Source organism: Megalopta genalis, chromosome 5 (genome assembly GCF_051020955.1).
Source record: "Megalopta genalis isolate 19385.01 chromosome 5, iyMegGena1_principal, whole genome shotgun sequence".
Taxonomy (NCBI): Eukaryota; Metazoa; Arthropoda; class Insecta; order Hymenoptera; family Halictidae; genus Megalopta; species Megalopta genalis.
The window spans coordinates 11,399,590-11,418,272 of NC_135017.1; the positions used below are offsets into that span (position 1 = coordinate 11,399,590).

The 18,683-nt window shown below is 42.2% G+C and overlaps 1 protein-coding gene across 15 annotated transcripts in view; it reads right to left on the reverse strand.

Moving 5' to 3' along the window:
* The window catches only part of dnc (phosphodiesterase dunce), a 540,449-nt gene that overhangs the window by 45,341 nt on the left and 476,425 nt on the right, over positions 1-18,683 (reverse strand). For all 15 annotated transcript variants that reach the window (XM_076521357.1, XM_076521359.1, XM_076521356.1 and 12 more), the window contains 3 exons: positions 12,021-12,122; positions 11,156-11,220; positions 8,444-8,556 (listed from right to left, as the gene is read on the reverse strand). In XM_076521357.1, coding sequence (XP_076377472.1) covers positions 8,444-8,556; positions 11,156-11,220; positions 12,021-12,122 — 280 coding nt within the window. The remainder of the gene's footprint in view (positions 1-8,443; positions 8,557-11,155; positions 11,221-12,020; positions 12,123-18,683) is intronic.

Below are 18,683 nucleotides of genomic sequence, written 5' to 3' on the forward strand. Positions count from 1 at the left end.
TACTAATTCAACGGTGAAACATGTTACAAACGCTTTTACGTTCCACCGGGGAAATTCAGCCGAATTTTTCATCAATTTGTTAACAATTTCCTTGTATCGTTTATTTGATTACGATCGGAATACCGTTTCGTTGCGTTATTTATTTTATTACGATTAAATAACGAGTTTATTGTATTATCCGTTCTATTACGATTAATTAACGACTTTGTTGTATTATTTATTGTATCACGATCAAATAACAACATTGTTATATTGTCTATTTTATTACGATTGATTAACGAGTTTACTCTATTATCTATTTTATTATTATTCAACAGCAATCGCGGTTTTGCATTTGGAAAACAACATCGGCACTGTCTCGACGATTGACAACAATAAATGGACACCGAACAATGGTAGGTCTGTCAGGATTGTTGTTCGCTGGCAGTGTCAGTAACCACCGAGACCGATTTTCGAATTCACCGAAGCGAAAAGAATTCGACGTGCCTGGCTCCCGGCCATAATTCGCGTGCATAACAAACGAACGAAAAGACCCGCTTCCGCTGGCATCTCTGTCGGATTCTCCTCCGATCATGGAAACCACTCGTCCCGTCACCAGACGTCACGGACGTCCGCCCGGAGAGGAAACCCAGACAATATCGATCGGAACCGGCATCCGAGAGCGACGCGACGCGACGGTTCAGTCGAGCCAGTGGAAATTCGATTTGCCACTCGACGACCGGAAATTTTCGGAAGGCCGGAGCCGAGATGACTCGCAGATCGAGTGGATGTTCTCGGAAATTCGGCCGGACGTCCGGGCAGATACATCATTGAGAAAAATACATCACTGGGAAAACATCGTGTTCCTCTGACTTTTCAGAAATATTCCACACGGTTTTGTGCCGTTTCGATGACTAGTTTGTGCTAGGTTCGAGAGGGGATGTTCAGGAAATGCGACGTCCGAGAGGATATCGAGAGACGTCCATCGCAAGGAAGTAAATCGATTGTACTTCTAAAAAATTTCTGACAATATTCCTAAGAGGTTTCAGCTGTTATGAGAAGTTGAACTAGTTTTCAGAGAGGATGTTCAGGAAATTCGACGTCCGGGAGGATATCAAGGGACATCCATTGCGAGGAAGTAAATTGTATTTCTGAGAAATTATATGAATATTCCTGAGAAGTTTCTAAGCTATTTTGACGAATAATTAGAATTAGTTTTCACAGAGGATGTTCAGGAAATGCGACGTCCGGGAGGATATCACGAGACATCCATCGCAAGGAAGTAAATCGATATACTCCTAAAACAATTCCTGATAATATCTCTGAGAGGTTTCAGCTATTATAAGGAATAATTTGAACTAGTTTTCAGTGAGGATGTTCAGGAAATTCGACGTCCGACAGGATATCAAGGGACATCAATTGCGAGGAAGTAAATTGTATTCCTGAAAAATTATGAGAATATTCCTGAGAAGTTTGTAACGATTTTATTTATTTTGACGAATAGTTAAAATTAGTTTTCAGAAATGATGTCAGAGAAGTCGACATCCGAGGACATCCGTCGAAAGGAAGTAAATTAATATATTCCTGAGAAATTATGAGAATATTCCCGAGAACTTAGAACTGTTTTGACGAATAGTTAGAGCTAGGTTTTGGGACAGGATATTCAGAGAAAGCGACATCCGAAAGGATATCTTTGAACATCCATTCCTGTGATATAAATTTACATATTTCCAGCGAACGGCTGTTATGCTTGAGCTATTTCGACGATTATTTAAAATTAAGCTTGCGAGAGGATAATCAGGAAAGTTGACATCCGACAGGATATCCTGGGACATCCATGCTCACTATACAATCACTGAGCAATTATAAGAACATTCCTGTGAGCTCTGAATTTATTTAACGACTGGTTTTATCTGTATCCACGATGTGACGTCCAAGAGAATTGACATCCAATGGAACATCCGAGATCCAGTAGTATAATCTACTTCAGTCAGACAGTAGATAATAATTCTATTCAGTCACAAACTTTTCAAGGATTTCTTTCAGGTAGTTCGAGCTCCTTTCCTGTCAAAAAAATTGTTTTAAAAAATAGACAATTATAGATATCGACGACGACAAAGATTTTAACCGGAAGCAGCCTGTTTTCTTCGCGTTTCGATGGCGGGAAGCTCGAATCCGTCGCCGAATCGCGGAGTTTGGCTCCTTCGAACGAAAACGACCGAGGCCCTCGCGTGACTCAAGGGCCGCCCTTGTCTGTTCCGGCTTTTTTGCCGGGAAAATCGATAGTTTGAATTAATTGACCTACATCGGCGCCGAGGACTCGCGACCTCATCATTGGGTACGTTGCGAGCGAACCGATATGCAGGTCGCTGTACACGTGGACGAACTATGAATACCGTAGCGACGAGCAGGTGGCTGAGCGTCGCGAATTTATTTATAACGCTCGGCTAGCCGTTCAACTATACTCCTCCCTTGCTCGTTCGCTGTACAGGGCGGTCAAAAACTGGCTGCGAATTCTTTACGGAGACCGTAGCAGAATTTTTGCCATACTTCATACGCTAAAAAAAATTATATTAGGTGGATAAATTCATTTTAACGAAAAACATTTATTTCAATTTAATACCTGCAGTTTATCTTAATAAATTAATTGTTACTTAATGCGTTCATTCTACCATAATAAATTCATGTGAATTTAATGAATTTAACGTAACTTAATACATTAATTTCAGTTGAATGAATTTCGTGTAACATAATACATTAATTTTAACCGAATGAATTTAATATAATTTAATACATTAATTTTAATCGAATGAATTTAATGTAACTTAATCAATTAATTTTAATTGGATGAATCTACTGTAACCGAATAATGAAATTTCAACCGAACGAATTTACCATAAATTAATAAATTAATCTCAATTGAACCAGTATATTTTAGCTTGTTAAATTAATTTTTACCTAATGAATTTAGTCCAGCTTAATTAATTCGAACGTGCATTATTAATTATTGCGGAGAATGGTAATAATTATCGATGATTAAGGAAGACCAGAATTTTCCGGGTCCCCCTTTCAGACGTCCGCAGGATTTTCGTATCGCCCGGAGATGGCATTACTAATTAGCGAATCAGCAATCAACGAATCCATGCCGCCCACGCGTTTCCCTCCAATTAAGCGAGCGAAATGCAGGATTAGCGTCTACGTTTCTGGTGTATCACGTGGGCACAATCGATATTTCCTTGAATCCCAGCCAATTCGACGGTCGGCTCGCATCCGCCCGCGTACTCTCATCTCTCGCGGAACAAGCAATTCGCGATGAAACGGTTCGCGAAATCGCAGGAAATATTTCGCGACACACGCGCGCAATCACGTGCACGCGCATTTTCCCGTAATAATACCACTTTGCTTTTTCGCCGTGCCTCGATGCGGCCCGCAATTCTGCCCCCTCCGGCCCGCGCGATATCGTCGAGTCGCCGGCTCGCTCCTTTGGCGGGAAATTCGAACGCGGAGCTCGTTCCAGCCCGAAATTGGCAGCCGAGAAATTTGCGAAAAATTTGTCGGAATAATGATCATACTTTAATCGAAGTTTCCAGAGACGCCGCGCCGCACCGTGGCTTTTCATGTTGGTATCCTTCCTTCGGCTGTCTCAAAGGAAACTTTGAGAGAGGGAGAGCCGCCCACGGTCCCCCAGCATTTCGCTTGGGAAAACAATTTTCCGCCGGGACCTTTGACATTCTCATCGAATCTTCCGCCAATCAGAAATCTATAATTCTCATTCCACTCTATATACCGTGAGGAATTTTCCAGAAGCTAATCATCGCGTCACGGTGTTCGTGCTCCATCGATTTCAATGGTAATGCTAGACGCTGTACTTTGTGTTTGTTAGGCAAATTTTTGTATGCCGTTGGTTATGGTCGAACCAGCTTTCAGCATAATCTAACTTGTCTTTGATCGTCTAAATTTTTCTTCACGTAAACTAATATCCGAATACATAAGTGCATGTAAAAATGAACACGTATGTATTAACAAACGAACACATAAAATATACACAACGATGTAACAAAATATCTGAATAAGTAAATACATAGAAAAATATATATAAATACATGTGTGCATGTAAAAGATTATATGAATATGTAAGTACATAAAAATGAAAAAAATATGTACATATAAATACATAAATGTATGTGTAAAACGGTAAATGCAAAGTCTTACTGATGTTTTAAAAAACGACCAAAGCACTTCATTTTTTACGAATTAATTCTGTTTGTTTGATGAAACTGGGCGAGCGTCGAAATTTTTCGAAATGCGTGAGCGCAAAGTACAAGTCCATCGACCAAGTTCAAAGTTTAGCTGCAGTCCCGCTGGCCGGCAGAATTTCCCAGACGGCCTTGGACGGCTATTTATCAGGCTCCATTGTGGCATTATCAATCGCCTTGACCGTGAAAGCTCGTTGCGCAACCGATCCCGCGAAATATCGTTCAAGGGTCAAAGTCGAGCTCTTCGCCGCGAGACCAGCAAGTTTCTATTTTCTGGTTAAAATCGTATAAACATCGCAGAATCGCCTCGTAATACTTCGCCGAACGAAAACAGCCCGTAAACATTCCTCCGCCGGCCCATATAAATAAACCGAGCCAAACAGCGGCTAGCACATTTAAACAATGCGCGCGAAGTCGCCGCACAAATCAATCCCGGTGCGATTATAAATTCTCTGCCGGCCGTACGTGTCTTCTCTGTCGCCTCTCGCGGCTCTACGGCGCTCGCTTGCCGTATTAAATCGTCTCCGAGACGACGGAAACCGGTTTGAAGCGAAAGGAACCGGAAAAAAGGACTTACACGGGTTTACGTTCGAATTTGGCGCCATTCTCGCGCGACCCGCGGCGGGAGATTTGAAGTTGAATTATTCTCGCTTCCGAGTTTGACGATTTTTCGTTGAAATTCGGTCAGGAGGAGTTGTAGCACAATTAAATTTACGCTGCGATGAAATTTTTACTGCAATGAAATTTTTGCTGCAATGAAATTTGTGCTGCGAACATGCTCCAATTAAGAGAAGATAATTAAAACCTATCCAGAAGGTTGCGCAAATTTTTATTATCGATAAATTCGATACGGATTGGAAGATTGAAGCACCCTCTTTCAAATGACATCTCGAAATGTGCTCTGCGATTTTTTTTAGCTGTTTTATAGCCCAAAAACGAGGAACAAGTGCAATCGTAGAAATTCCATATAAATTCATAATTTTCCGAAAATCGATGATATTCACACTGGAGTAATTTCGTGAGAAAAAATCCTAAAACGATGATCTTTAGCTCATTTTAAAGCTTGAAATCTCTACTTTAAGCACCAGTGGCAAATTTTCCTTGCAGATTTTTTTTTACGACGTACCAAATTGGAAACTGAAGCTACATTTTCCCTTAAAAATGATGAATATAGACAAGCCCCTCAAATCACCGAAAAATTTTTTTCGCCACTGAACCTTATACGAATTTGAAGACCGAAGTCTCCTCTTTCCAACGACCCCTCGAAACCTACTCCACGATTTTTTTTAGCTGCTTTACGGTGTAGACAAGACGAACAAGTTCGATCGCTCGAAATTCCTCGCGATCTCTTAATTCTCAAAAAATGGATAATTTTCAAACACCCATAATTTAGTGGGAAAAAATCATAGGGCAATAAATTTAGACTCGTTTTAAAGCTCGAATCCTCTGCTTCCATGATTTGTAATTGATTTCCCTCGAATAAATTTGTTCGGGACGTGTTTCAAGTCGGAAACCGATGATACCTTGACCCGAAAAAAATTCAAGCGAAATGTTTCCTCTGATTGGCACGTGTTCCAGAACTGTTTCGAATCGACCTGCCATGACCCGGGCACGTGGAAACCGCGCGAAATTCAAAGGGTGCCGAAGCTCGCCGCCGGAACATCGTTTCCTAGAAGAGGACGTCGAGGCTGCCCGGTCAAAAATCTGCCTGGCTTTCCAAGAATTCGCGAGGCTGCCCGCAGCTATAAATCGTGTTCGTCAGGGGGAGAGGAGGCGGTCTCTGCCTGTCGATTCTGTCGAGGTCGATTTCACCTCGTGCCGCAAAAATCGTTTGAACAAGCGTCACGACCTCAGAACGTCGAAGAAAAATCAGAGAGATCCGCAAAAATTCGGACGGACTCGCGGAGTCGTCTAAACCAGACCGACGCGCTTTTCCAAGAAAAAATTGGTTGCAAATCACGTTGTTAACTGCTCGATTTCACACCGATTTTACACCGCAAGAGAATAGAAATAGATTCTTTCTACATCATGTAAATGTTCACATTTTGTAAATGTAGACATTTTGCAAATTTACGTATTTTGTAAAATTTAAGTTCTGTATTACAGAATTTAATATAATAATATTAGTATATTTTTCTGTGATATAAATATTATATTTGTAAATTGACGTTCTGTGATTTCGGATATTTTATCAATTTGCACACTTCGTAGAGTTTCGCACACTTTGCAAGTGTGCACGTTTCGTAAAATTCGATCGATGAAGACGTACGACTGCAGCCCGAACTGCTTCCCAAACGATCTATTCGAAGTATCGTTATGGCAACGCAGGATTTGTTGTTGCAGTATATCAAAGGCGCTAACGCGAGTCCAACGGCGTCTCCATAAATCAGACGAAAATATTTCGCTCCATCTGTTTCAACGGAACACTGTGCACAGATTACGCGCGTACCGAAATTTTCCACTCAAATCGAACGATATCCCAACAAGCTGTTAAAATCCTCGTCCGTGCCTCGTTGGTGCAGCACGAGCTGCCTCTGATGTATCAAGTTGCAATAAATAATTAATCTCGTAATTTCCATCTTAAGCGGTCGGCTGTCAGCTGTTCCGCTTTTGGAGCGATTATTTGTTCAGGGCGAGGAAATAATCCGCGTGGGAACTGTGACGAATTGACGTGAAGAACGGGACGGGGGTTGACGAAAGGACAATTCAGAAAATAGAGTGACTAATATTGTCAATGCAGCGCCGATGACTAGTTGCTCGTAAACACGTGAATGCATCGAGATTAGCCTAGTCACGAGTACACGTAACCAGCGTCACGTTTCTGAGTCATCGGCACCGCTGGCGAAATACGTCCCGATTCCACGTTTCGTCGCTTTCGTCGGTCCATCGACGGCGACGGCACCGACGTCCGCTCCGATACGTGCACGAAAATGTCAATCGAGCTCTGTGACGTCGTCGCTTCCGCTGGGATTAAGCACGGTGACGCGACGTCGACGATAGCGAAATTATCGCGGGAGCCGCTCGACGAATTAATCCGGCGATTCGCTGCGATAAATATTCATAGATGCAGCGAAAAAGATCGCCGGGGATCGAGGATTCAGAGAATTGTACAATTGCTAGTGCAGCGACGATTTCAGTGAGTCAGTTTTCAGATTGCACAATTTCAAACAGGCAGGAATTGGCTGGAACTGGCTCGAATCGGCTCAAATTAGTTCAAACGAATTTTCTAGCGACCGAAAATTGAATGCAGCGACGATTCTCTGAATCAGTTTTCTGATTATTCAATTTTGAACCGGCTCAAACCGGTTCAAACTGGTCCAAACTGTTTCCAACCAGGTCACACCGATCCAAACAGCCACAAACTAGTTCAAACTAATTTTCCAGCGACCGAAAATTGAATGCAGCGACGATTCTCTGAATCAGTTTTCTGATTATTCAATGTTGAAACGGCTCAAACTGGTCCAAGCTGATTCAAACCATTTTAAACCAGCTCAGACCGATCTGAACTGCCCCAAACTGGTCCAAACCGATTTTCCAGCTTCTGAAATTGAATACAGCGACGACCAAATCAAATTATTCAATTTTGAACCGACTAAAACCAATTCAAGGCGGCCCAAACTATTTCAAACCAGCACAGACCGACCCAAACCACCTCAAACTATTTCAAACCAATTTTCCAGCGCCTGAAATTGAATGCAGCGTCAATTCCACTGAATCAGTTATCAGATTATTCAATTTTAAACCGACTGAAACCGGTCCAAGCCGCTTCAAATCATTTCAAACCAGCTCAGACCGACCCAAACCGCCTCAAACTATTTCAAACCAATCTTCCAGCGACCGAAAATTAATTATTCTCATTTCTGACGCACAGTACGTTCCGTTAGGAAGAAAAACGACTTTCTGCAGTCATATTCGAGGATCGGTGCATCGGTGATGGTAGTTTTAACGGAGCAAGTCATCTACAGCCCGGAGCTGGTACCCTACATTCCCCTACCAATTTCGCAAAAGCTGCCGGCATCAATCTTCCCTAAACACTGCATCCTGAAGAGCCGTCAGCCTTGTGCCGAACCCCCCTTCGCCGCGCTCTCGCCGCGAAAAGATTGCCCAGAAACGTTGAACTGGCCGCGGCGGCGACTATTCACTCGGAATCGAGAGCGGGGCGCGAGAAAAGAAGGAGAAAAAAATGAGTATCCACACGCAGAACCTACCTTGAGGGAGGCCATGTCGGACACGGATCGATGCGTCTGAATGGTTTCTAACTGGTCTAAACACCAGTCCAGCTCCTCCATCGTATCCACGGCGAGCTTTTGGTAGTTCTCTTCTGAAAAGCGAAAGGAAACGGAGACGTTAGACGACACGGGTAACATCGAAAGCGGGGCACCGGGGTATCGCTCTCGCGGAGCCATTTCAAAGAACTCTTCCTCGCGCAGATAGAAACGTCGCGTTCTCGCGAAATTGTTACCGGGTCCTCGTTGACCCGTACGCATAATACACTTACCGATGAAAGTCACGGAATTCTATGTATCGTTAAGATTTGAGTCAAATTTGACAGTCTAGTAAATACGAGGTTTTTTAAATTAAATGTACATACTGTAATACATATTGTAGTACATATTCTGGTACATAATATGTACTATAATTTGTTATATAAATTTGTCGTATTCGCTAAATGAAATAATATTGCAATTTGAAGAATAATCATATAATATACAATACATATTATAATATATATTATGTACTATACTATATATTATATATTGTGTTATGTACTATATTATGCACTGTATATATGTACTATAATTTGTTATATAAATTTGTCATATTCGCTAAATAAAATAATATCGCAATTTTAAAAATAATCATATAATATGCAATACATATTATAGTACACGTTATGTACTATACTATATATTATATACTGTATTATGTACTATATTATGCACTGTACATTATATTATTATTATTCATATTGCAGTATTATTTTATTTAGCGACAAATAAGAGCAATAACACAAGTGAAAAGAAAAAGAACGAAAACTATAAAAACAGTAAAAAAATCAAATGAAAGTTAAAAATTAAAAATTGTTATCCTATTAATGAAAATAACACTCGATATTCATCGGTAAGTGAATTTACCAGAACTAGTCACGAAAGAATCGGTAGATTTCGAAGTAATTAAAAAATAGCGAAGCTACTTAGTTTGAAGTAGTATTGACAGATTTGGAGGAGTTTGAACAAGGCAAATTCTTCGAAAAATGCTCGAATATTATAATTTGACATGCGACACGATCGTACGAACCGACATACGGACGGTGCGCAGATATATTACCGAGCAACAACGATGATCGTTAGTTTTGCGAAATGTTAAATTAAGCGGGCCATTTCGGGGATTGTTGTCGTACGTGGGCGGTGATACATCGGTGCCTGCTAATTGAATCTCCGGGATCGTGTAGCAGAGAAAGGAGCACCGGATTATCTTTACAGGATGCCGGGAACGGATGATGGTGGTGCAGTGCGGAACATTCGCGAGCCTCGAGCGATCGCGGCTCGGATTGTTTAACTGAAAACTGCGCGCAGAGGCGGCACGGAAACGGGCTGGCTCGCGAGTACAAGAGTACAGCTCCTGATACCTCTCATTTGAAATTCCTTCTTCTGCGCGGAATAATTTTTACCGAGTCAAAGCAACAACGCCGTTTTTTTTTTCGTGCGACGTAACCAGCGCGAGCTTTGAGCGAGGTAAATTCTTTTGAAAAATCTCAGCGCGGAAGAGAATCTCGAACGGCGGGCCGAAGTATGAAATCTAGCTGCTCCGAATTTCCATTGTTCACTTGTTAATAATAATTATTTCCGGCAAGAGGAAGAAAATTATTACGCGCAGACCAAGGCTTCCGGAACAACGTGGGAAAAAATTTGCGGTCGGTCGGTCGAGCAGTTTTCAAGAAAATAATTCTCAAATTTTGCGTGCTGCTCGCGCGGAGATAAAAGCACTGCAAAGTTCAGAGGTCGGAATTTTATCAAACAAAAATTTGAAAAATGGCAAGGTGTTGTTGACTCGAGGAAAATATTACTTGGCATTTGCGTGTCGCTCAAATTATTATTATTATATTATTATTAATAATATTATTAATAATAATATTATTAATACTACTATTAGTGATATTATTAATATTATATTATTAATTAATTATATATTATTATAATTAATGTTATTATTATTAGCAGAGGAAATATTAGTTTAATTCGTAATATGATATTTATTATTTGAAATGGAATTTATTGGACTCCGGTGAGAAGCAGGTTTTCATTGACATCTCGACGTTTCCGCGTTTGAAAACGGGTCCTTTGACGCGACAGTGCGGGACGAGCGCGGATTGCTAAGAGAAAACCGGAGGCTCGAATTTTTAATGAACACTCTCGAAAATGGTCTGGCACTGTGAAAGGTCAGAAGATCCCGCTTGAACGGGAGTACCTCTATTAGAGCGTCGAGGAGATTATCAGGAGTGGGCGCGGCTAAAGGAAAATATGAAACCTTGCGGAAGGTGGAAGGTTGCATAAACGTGAGCCGGCAGAACGTTCAAACGGAAAACAAGAATACGAGAGGCAGATTGACGTCAGAATGTCGGTGGACACGTGGCTCGCGTCCGAACGGCGATCGCGATCGCTCGGACGCCGTTGCTAATTTTCCCGAACAGGACCGGGCGGCGAACGCTATTTTCCATCCGTATAGCCAAACAAAAGGCACCGAAATTCGAAACCCGCGCAATTTCTCTTCGCAACGAAATTTTATGGAAACTCGAACCTGAATGGCTCGGCTCTGAATGGAAACGAGAAGCCGTTGAAACGCGAGCGGCGCCCAGTCTTCCGTGAAATTTCGCGGGCTTCGATCTCGCTTTTCGACGCATGGAAACGCACAAAATTTACCTCCTTGCGCCAAAATCCTGGGCTGCGGTGTGCTGCTGCCCTGCGCGCTGCTACTCCTTCGTGATCTGCAAACAGACGATCGAGTGAACTGTGGAAGTCGGTGTACGCGCGAAGTCCGGTCGCATTTTTCACGAAAAGTGGGGAGACGGATGAAGCGCTCTGTATCTTCTGACACGTGCGACGGTAAATTATGGAAAAATTTGCAGACGTTCCACTCGCCGCGACAGAACGCTCCGATATTTTTCCGAATTTTTCGTTGCAAAATCGATTGTTTAAAAAATTCGGAAGTTCAGAAACGACGACCTCTCGTCGAAGCGGTCACGTTAATATCGTCGGTGTTCCCGATTTTTTAAACAATCGATTCGGCGACTAAAAAATCTGAAAAAATTCGGAGCGACGCGTCGCATCTAACAGAATGTTCGTAAATTTTTTCAGAATTTTCCGTTCAATGTAGCAGGAGATACGGAGTTTAATCTGTTCGTCCGATTTATTTCGGGGTACATTTGACCATCTGATTCTATTATATTCTTCATAATAATCTATTAATTTTTATAAATATTTAATTTTTATATGTATTTAATTTTTATAGATATTTAATTTTTATAGGAAGAGTAAATTCTCCCTAATCGACCCTCAGCTTAAAAAAATGCACAATTTGGGAAAACGATGCTCGAATAATCGTATCATCTTTTCCGAAATTATCCATTTCTGTGTACAAGCTGAAGGACAACTAGGGAGAATTCACTATATTTAATTTTTATAGATTTTCACGAAAATCATATTTCTCTCCGTAAAGTCTTCTTCGAAATAAAAAACAAAAAACGGACGTTGAACGCAACGAAACGAAATTTGTATAAATACTCACTTGTTCGGGGGCACATTAGTAAGCGACACGAAGTTGTTTCTGACCGATCGCAGGGACGCAAGGATTTGCGCGAAGGGCGTGACGATGAGGTCCTCGCCATGGCTGCAAATAAAGGGGAGACACAGTTAGCGCGCGTCGTGTTTCGTCGTTCTCATGGATGAGCAGGCGTAGAGGGTGATAAACTGGTCGTTGGGAGCGGGCGGGGAAACGGGGCGGAGTCGCGGGAGTGGGCGGAGCCAGGATATTCAGATTGCAACGAACTTTTGTCTACTTGATGCTTCGAAAGCTGCCCTCTACCGACATGCAAGCGTGGCGTTTCAAAGTTGCGAACTGTACACCGTCTCGGTTTCTTCGGCAACGGGATCTGGCCCTGTTGCGCAACATTATGCAGCTACCGTGACTGCCTCGTGCAGAATTTAAGCGGCGCCGTTGACTGCACAGGAATTTCCAATAGCAGGTGTCACAGCTTCTTCGTTCAACGACAAATCGAATATTTTCGTGGACACCTAGCATACTCGATCGTATCGGAACGTATGGTGTCGGATATATGCGCATGCCATGGAAAGAGGAGGGGCGTGGCCACGCCTTCCGAGCAGCGGTTGCCAACTCGCGTTGCGTTTCATGGTTTATATCAAACGTACAGGGATTTACGATTTATAAAATTCATGTCGCATTGTTTTTTGAACGTTTGAGAGTAGAGCGTGGAGGGACAGTGCTTCTCAAAGGCAGTGGTTCTCAACAAATAATTCACGAAGCGTACCAGTTGAGAAAAAAGACACTGGATTTTGAGAAGGTCCAAAGGTCGTTAAAAACATTAAGTAAGATACAAGAATGGTAATAAAAAAAGACAGTGCTTCTTAAACGCAGTGGTTCTCAAAAAATAATTCTCGAAGCGTGCCAGTTGAGAAAGAAGACAGTGGATTTTGAGTAGGCCAGAGGTCGTTAGAAGAATGAAATAAAATACAAGAATGATCATGTCAAAAAGGCAGTGCTTCTCAAACGCAGTGATTCTGAAAAAATAATTCACAAAGCGTACCAGTTGAGAAAGAAGACAGTGGATTTTAAGGTCAGAGATTGTTAGAAAAATGAAATAAAATACAAGAGTAGTCATCAAAAAAGAGCAGCGGTTCTCAACGCAGCGTTCGTCGGAAAGCACAGTGGACAAAGGTACACAGAAAACACAGGGTCTGCCGAAACAATCGGTGTTCGCTACGAAACACAGCGGCTCTGCGGGAGAAAGCAGTGGTTGTCAAACGGGGCAGTGGTTCTCAGCGGACACAGGTGGGGCACAAATAACATTGGCATTCGCATTGACATCTGGGTGGCTGCTGCTGGTCTCCTATACATACGCCAGTCCTTAACTGGTCTAAAAATAGAACGGTAATGGGTCTAATTTCGGTCGACTTGGACCAGAAACAGAAACATTTCTAATCCGGCCGGATCAATTAGCCTCGTATCTCGGTTCTATCTCATCGTGCCGGAGCTTAAGCAGCTCCTCGAGCGTGTTCCACTCGAATTTTCAGCGAACTAACAGAACCGTTTATGCAGAAAATAATACTCGTTCCCCGGGAGATCCGAATAATACCTTCGACGAGCCGGGAAATTTATGGGAAGGAATTGCTGAGGGGGAGGGGGCAAGGGGTGGTTTTCATATGGAAATTCCAGCGTTATGCTTCGTTAAATTCTCGACGGTATTTATCAATAATTCAATCTACCGCGGAATCCGGAGTTTCGGCCGGAGATGCAGCGCAAATTGGCGAACTCGTTCGATAACTTAGTACTCGTTTTCGCGGAAAATTATCCGCGAAACGTGCGATAACAAATCGTATACTTTCGCGAGAACACAGTTCGCGCGCAGTTTAATACGTTCGAAAATATGTTGAACCGGCCGAAGGTATTTCCGCGCAACAGTCAACGTTCACGTGGCCCGTAATTAACAAAATAAATCACGGCCGGTCTTCGTCGTTCTAATTAACAAAATGCAATTAGAGAAACTCGTCGGCCAAATGAATTTGCTCTTCGAGAGAACGCTGACGGAAATGCTCGGGAAAACCTGGTGCCCCGGTCTCCTGCAAGATGGAGACAGCGTCCGGAAAAGTCAACACGCCTGCACTATCCGCGTCCCGGCAATTTATGGTCCCGCCATCGATGCAGTAACATGAAAAGATTGCTCACGGATTTCCCTCTAATCGGATCACAAGCACCCCGAGCGTGCAATAAACGACTCCGCGCGGCTCCGGCGAAATTCTCGCGAGGTCACGGGTCAAATGGCCGCTCACGGGCCATCTGAGCGTCGCTAATCGGCGACACATTATCCTGGCGATGTCACCGATAGCCATGGATTAATTAACATAGCCTCGTTAATTAACGTTAACGATCGACCGCACCGCACCCGAAAATCACCTACAATGCAATGACCGAAGACGACCAGGTCGTCCAATTCGTTCCGCGAATCAATAATCAGCAGCACCTAATTAATATTCTTCGAACTAGTGCGATTTATGCATTGCTAATTTTTTTACAGGTGCATCAAACATCGATGAATGAAACTGCAAAATTTTAGATTCGTATGTTTATAGGTTTTGTTTGAAAAAATTCTTAGACGTAGCTCTGTCTTTTTGTTAACAATTTGAGACACTAATTAATATTCTCCGAACTATTGCGATTTATGCATCGCTAATTTTTTTACACGTTCATCAAACATCGATGAACGGAACCATAAAATTTTAGATTCGTATGTTTATCACTTTTGTTTAAAAAAATTCCTAGAAGTAGCTCTGTTCATCTATTAACAATTTGAAACACTAATTAATACTTTTCGAAATACTGAGATTTATGCATTGCTAATTTTTTTACAGGTTCATCAAACATCGATGAACGAAACCACAAAGTTTTAGATTCGTGTGTTTATCGCTTTTGTTTAAAAAAATTCTTAAATATAGCTCTGTTCATCTATTAACAATTTGAGACACTAATTAATATTCTCCGAACTATTGCGATTTATGCATCGCTATTTTTTTTATACGTTCATCAAACATCGACGAACGAAACCACAAAATTTTGGATTCGCATGTTTATCGATTTCATTTAAAAAAAATAATTCCGAAAGATCAGCGTACCATTAACCGTGCCGTTACTTTTTATAAAACCGAGCTCCGGACGCTGATGGACATTTATCCCATTTCATTCGGGACTGTTTGACATTTGCCCAGCGTATCGGAAATAATTTCGCGCTGTACGTCGAAACGAAAACGTCGTTTTACATTACCGTCGGCACGGCGTGCCCCGAATTCAGGAAATTCGCCAACTAATTCCGTGCAGCGAATTAGAGGAATCGCATGGCAAAAATTGCCGGGAAAATCGATCCGACGGATCGACCCGCGCGCGATTGCTTTCGCCGAAAGCAGAGACACGCCGCGCTGTGTCCGTTCGTTCCATTAAAACCGCCGACGTAGAATTCCGATTCGTTCGACGGCGAAAACGAATCGAACGCGGAACGCGTTCTCGCCCCGAAAAAGCGAAGAACGAAATTCCGGGCTGTTCGATTAATTCGGGCATTAACGAGTCCCGCGGGACTCTCCGGTCTCGCGAAAATATTTCATCGAAAACCGTGAAACTTCAAACGACGAATGTCTCTCGTCGTTCGCGTCGCGGCCACAGAGATGTCCAGGCGGAGAGGAACGAATAATAGAAATAAATCTCCGAGAACGCCGGGATCTCGAGATCTTCTCAAGGCCAATTCTCATTAAAACCGCGACCTCTTTGTCGCTGGGACAGAGGCTGCGGCTGAGCAAAAAGAAAAAAAGAAAAGAAGGTGGAACGGAAATGAACGAACGGCTGTCGGTGACGCCAGCGGAAGTCTACCATTACAAATTCGAGAAAAGCCTGAATATGATTGACGCACGAGCGACGTCATCGTCGCGCGGAACGGAATTTCATATTCACCTGGCGAATTTCGAACGGCAAAAACCGGGATGCTTGTGACGGGAATTTCAATGTGGTCCAGTTCCTGTTTCGTATGGACCGATTTATTGGCCGCGGAATTCCAATACACGCGAACAAGGCGAGAAATGGGATAAGTTGTTCGAACACGTCATTCAAGGGCTTCGTGCTTAATGTCATAGGGAACAAATATATAATTTCTTCCTTTTCGGCAGTCTTTCGCTGTAACATTTTTTTTCGGAGCAAACAATGCGGAGGATTTGACGATTTTTGTTTCTTTTTGTCTGCTTTTCTCTGCAATATTTTATTGGAGAAAACTATTCGGAGATATTGGCGATTGTTTTGCCCGTCGTTCGCAGCAATATTTTTTGGGGAAAAATCGAGCTAGAATTACCGAAAGTACAGACATCGCCCTTTAAAACGAGCGTGGGTAGACCTGCCTGCGATTTTTTTCCACGGTGCTACGGCACTTCGAACATCAATGCTTTTTGACACCACAACTCGATGATCGCTGGTCGACTGCCGAGGCCACACTTTTTTCATTCGAGCTGCGATAAATCAGCGAGGAAAAATCGTGGGGCAATTTTTTTGGACTCGTTGAAAAGCTGGGAATTCGTTCTTGACTGTCGTCGCGAAGTCGATTCGGAGAAAAATTTTGTTCACCTAACGCAGACCTAACATTGGAGCGAGAATTGCGAAGTCTGGAAAATCGAGAATCTCATTGGCAGACCTGACATTAGGAAACCGACATGTATAGTTAATTTTGAAAAATCTGGAGGTTGACTTAAGATTGAGAAATCCTCTCGCAGACCTAACAATAAATGAACAGAGGCGAAACGAGCAATTAAAGCAATTAAAAATATATTGTTCAGAATAATTAAAGCATAGAACAATTTTTGATAAAAATCGGTCAACTTTGATCAACGATAACTCCGTGAAAAATCATCGTACGAAGATGACTATTTATTTAAATTAAAGCTTGAAACTTCTACTTTAAGGTAACATCTCCCGATTTTAAGTTTTACGCACCATCATCGCTCTAATCATTTAAATATGAGCCCATGTTTGTCATATTGAAAATTGCCAAATTCGACGAAATGCACGAACGTTGTAAAATTTTTCTCGGGGGTGCTGTTCACAGAAAAATAAAGTTCGATTCTTCCTTTTCAATTTAAAAAAAAAGAAACGAAGCTACGATTTTTTTTAGCAAAGTTACAACACTTTAAAGTAACCAATTGCCAAACTTGGTATATTTTCGATACGACAAACATGGCCTCGCATTTAAAGGGTTACAGTAGCGAGAGCGAACCTAATTCAAAATCGAGAAACAGTATATTAAAGTAGAGATTTCAAGCTTCAATTTAAGAGAAGATTCGTCATTCTACGATGATTTTTCGCGGAGTTATTAAATAGTTCGTGCAGCGTATTAAAAACTCCGTCAACGTTCTATATTATTCGACTCTATCGTGATTATAATTTTTTATTCGGCCTGGTACACGAAGCATTAATTTTCCTGTTGAATATATTCGATCCGGTCGGAAATTGCATTTCAAGGCCGCAGCGACACGTCACCGAAAAACAAAAATTAAGCGCCGACTGAATCCCCGCCTAACGAAAGCGTAATCAGCAAATTGACTGCAATTTCCTATCTATTCAGCCGGGATTGGGTATCAAATTTTTTTTCCCTCCCACGATGTACCCGTATCGACCATCCTCTTTTTCCTGGACAAACACCATTTATTATCCGCAGAAGGCTGTTCTTTTTCCCGGAATTTTGAACGGTGACGTTGACAAACAGTGTCGCCGCGCGCGCGCGCGCAACGCCCGACGCCCGAAATCAAATTTTATTGTTTGCCAAACGACGCGTGCGGTTGTCTTCGACGAGCGAACGCGCCGTTTCCGGAATGCAATGGTTTTAATTGTGTTTGTTTCTCAACAAGTGAAAACTCTCGGGCCGGTGCTCGTAAACAGCGTCCCTGGAAAACTGTAAATGAGTTTCTGGCTCCACTCCAAAACGCGAACTTATTTTCACCGAGCCGGTCGATTCATTATGCAGATGCATCAAACCGATAAACACGGGGCTAATAAATGTCACTGCGATCCATGAATGGGTCCCTTGAACGGCCGCCAATTATTGTACCTCCTCGTTGCGAAACAACTCCCGCCTGGTTCTATAAATTACGCTGTTGCACAAAAACTGCATCGACTCCACAAAATCGAGCGCGATTTCTGATCGTCGTAACACATCGCTCGAGAAATTATAGCGTGGAACGATTTTGGCTATAAATTGGTCAACTTTGACGGACCATAACTCTGTGAAAAGTTATTGTAGAATGATGAGGTTTTCCTTAAATTAAAGCTTGAAATCTCTACTTTGAGACCATATTACTGGATTTTGAATTTAATGCACCCTCATCACTGTAACCCTTTAAAGGTAAGACCGTGTCTGTCATGTCGAAAATTGCCAAGTTTGACAAGGGTTAAGTTACAAGTATTGTAACTTTGTGAAAAAAAATCGCAGCCATGTTTCGTTTCATTTAAAATAAAGGGGAAATATAAAGCTTTATTTTGCTGTAAACGGCATCCCCGCCAAAAATTTTAGAAAGTCCGTGCATTTCGTCAAACTTGGATATTTTCAATATGACAACAATGTTCAACATGGTCTCGCATTTAAATGATTACCGCGATGACGGTACGTAAAACTTAAAATGGGCAAATGTT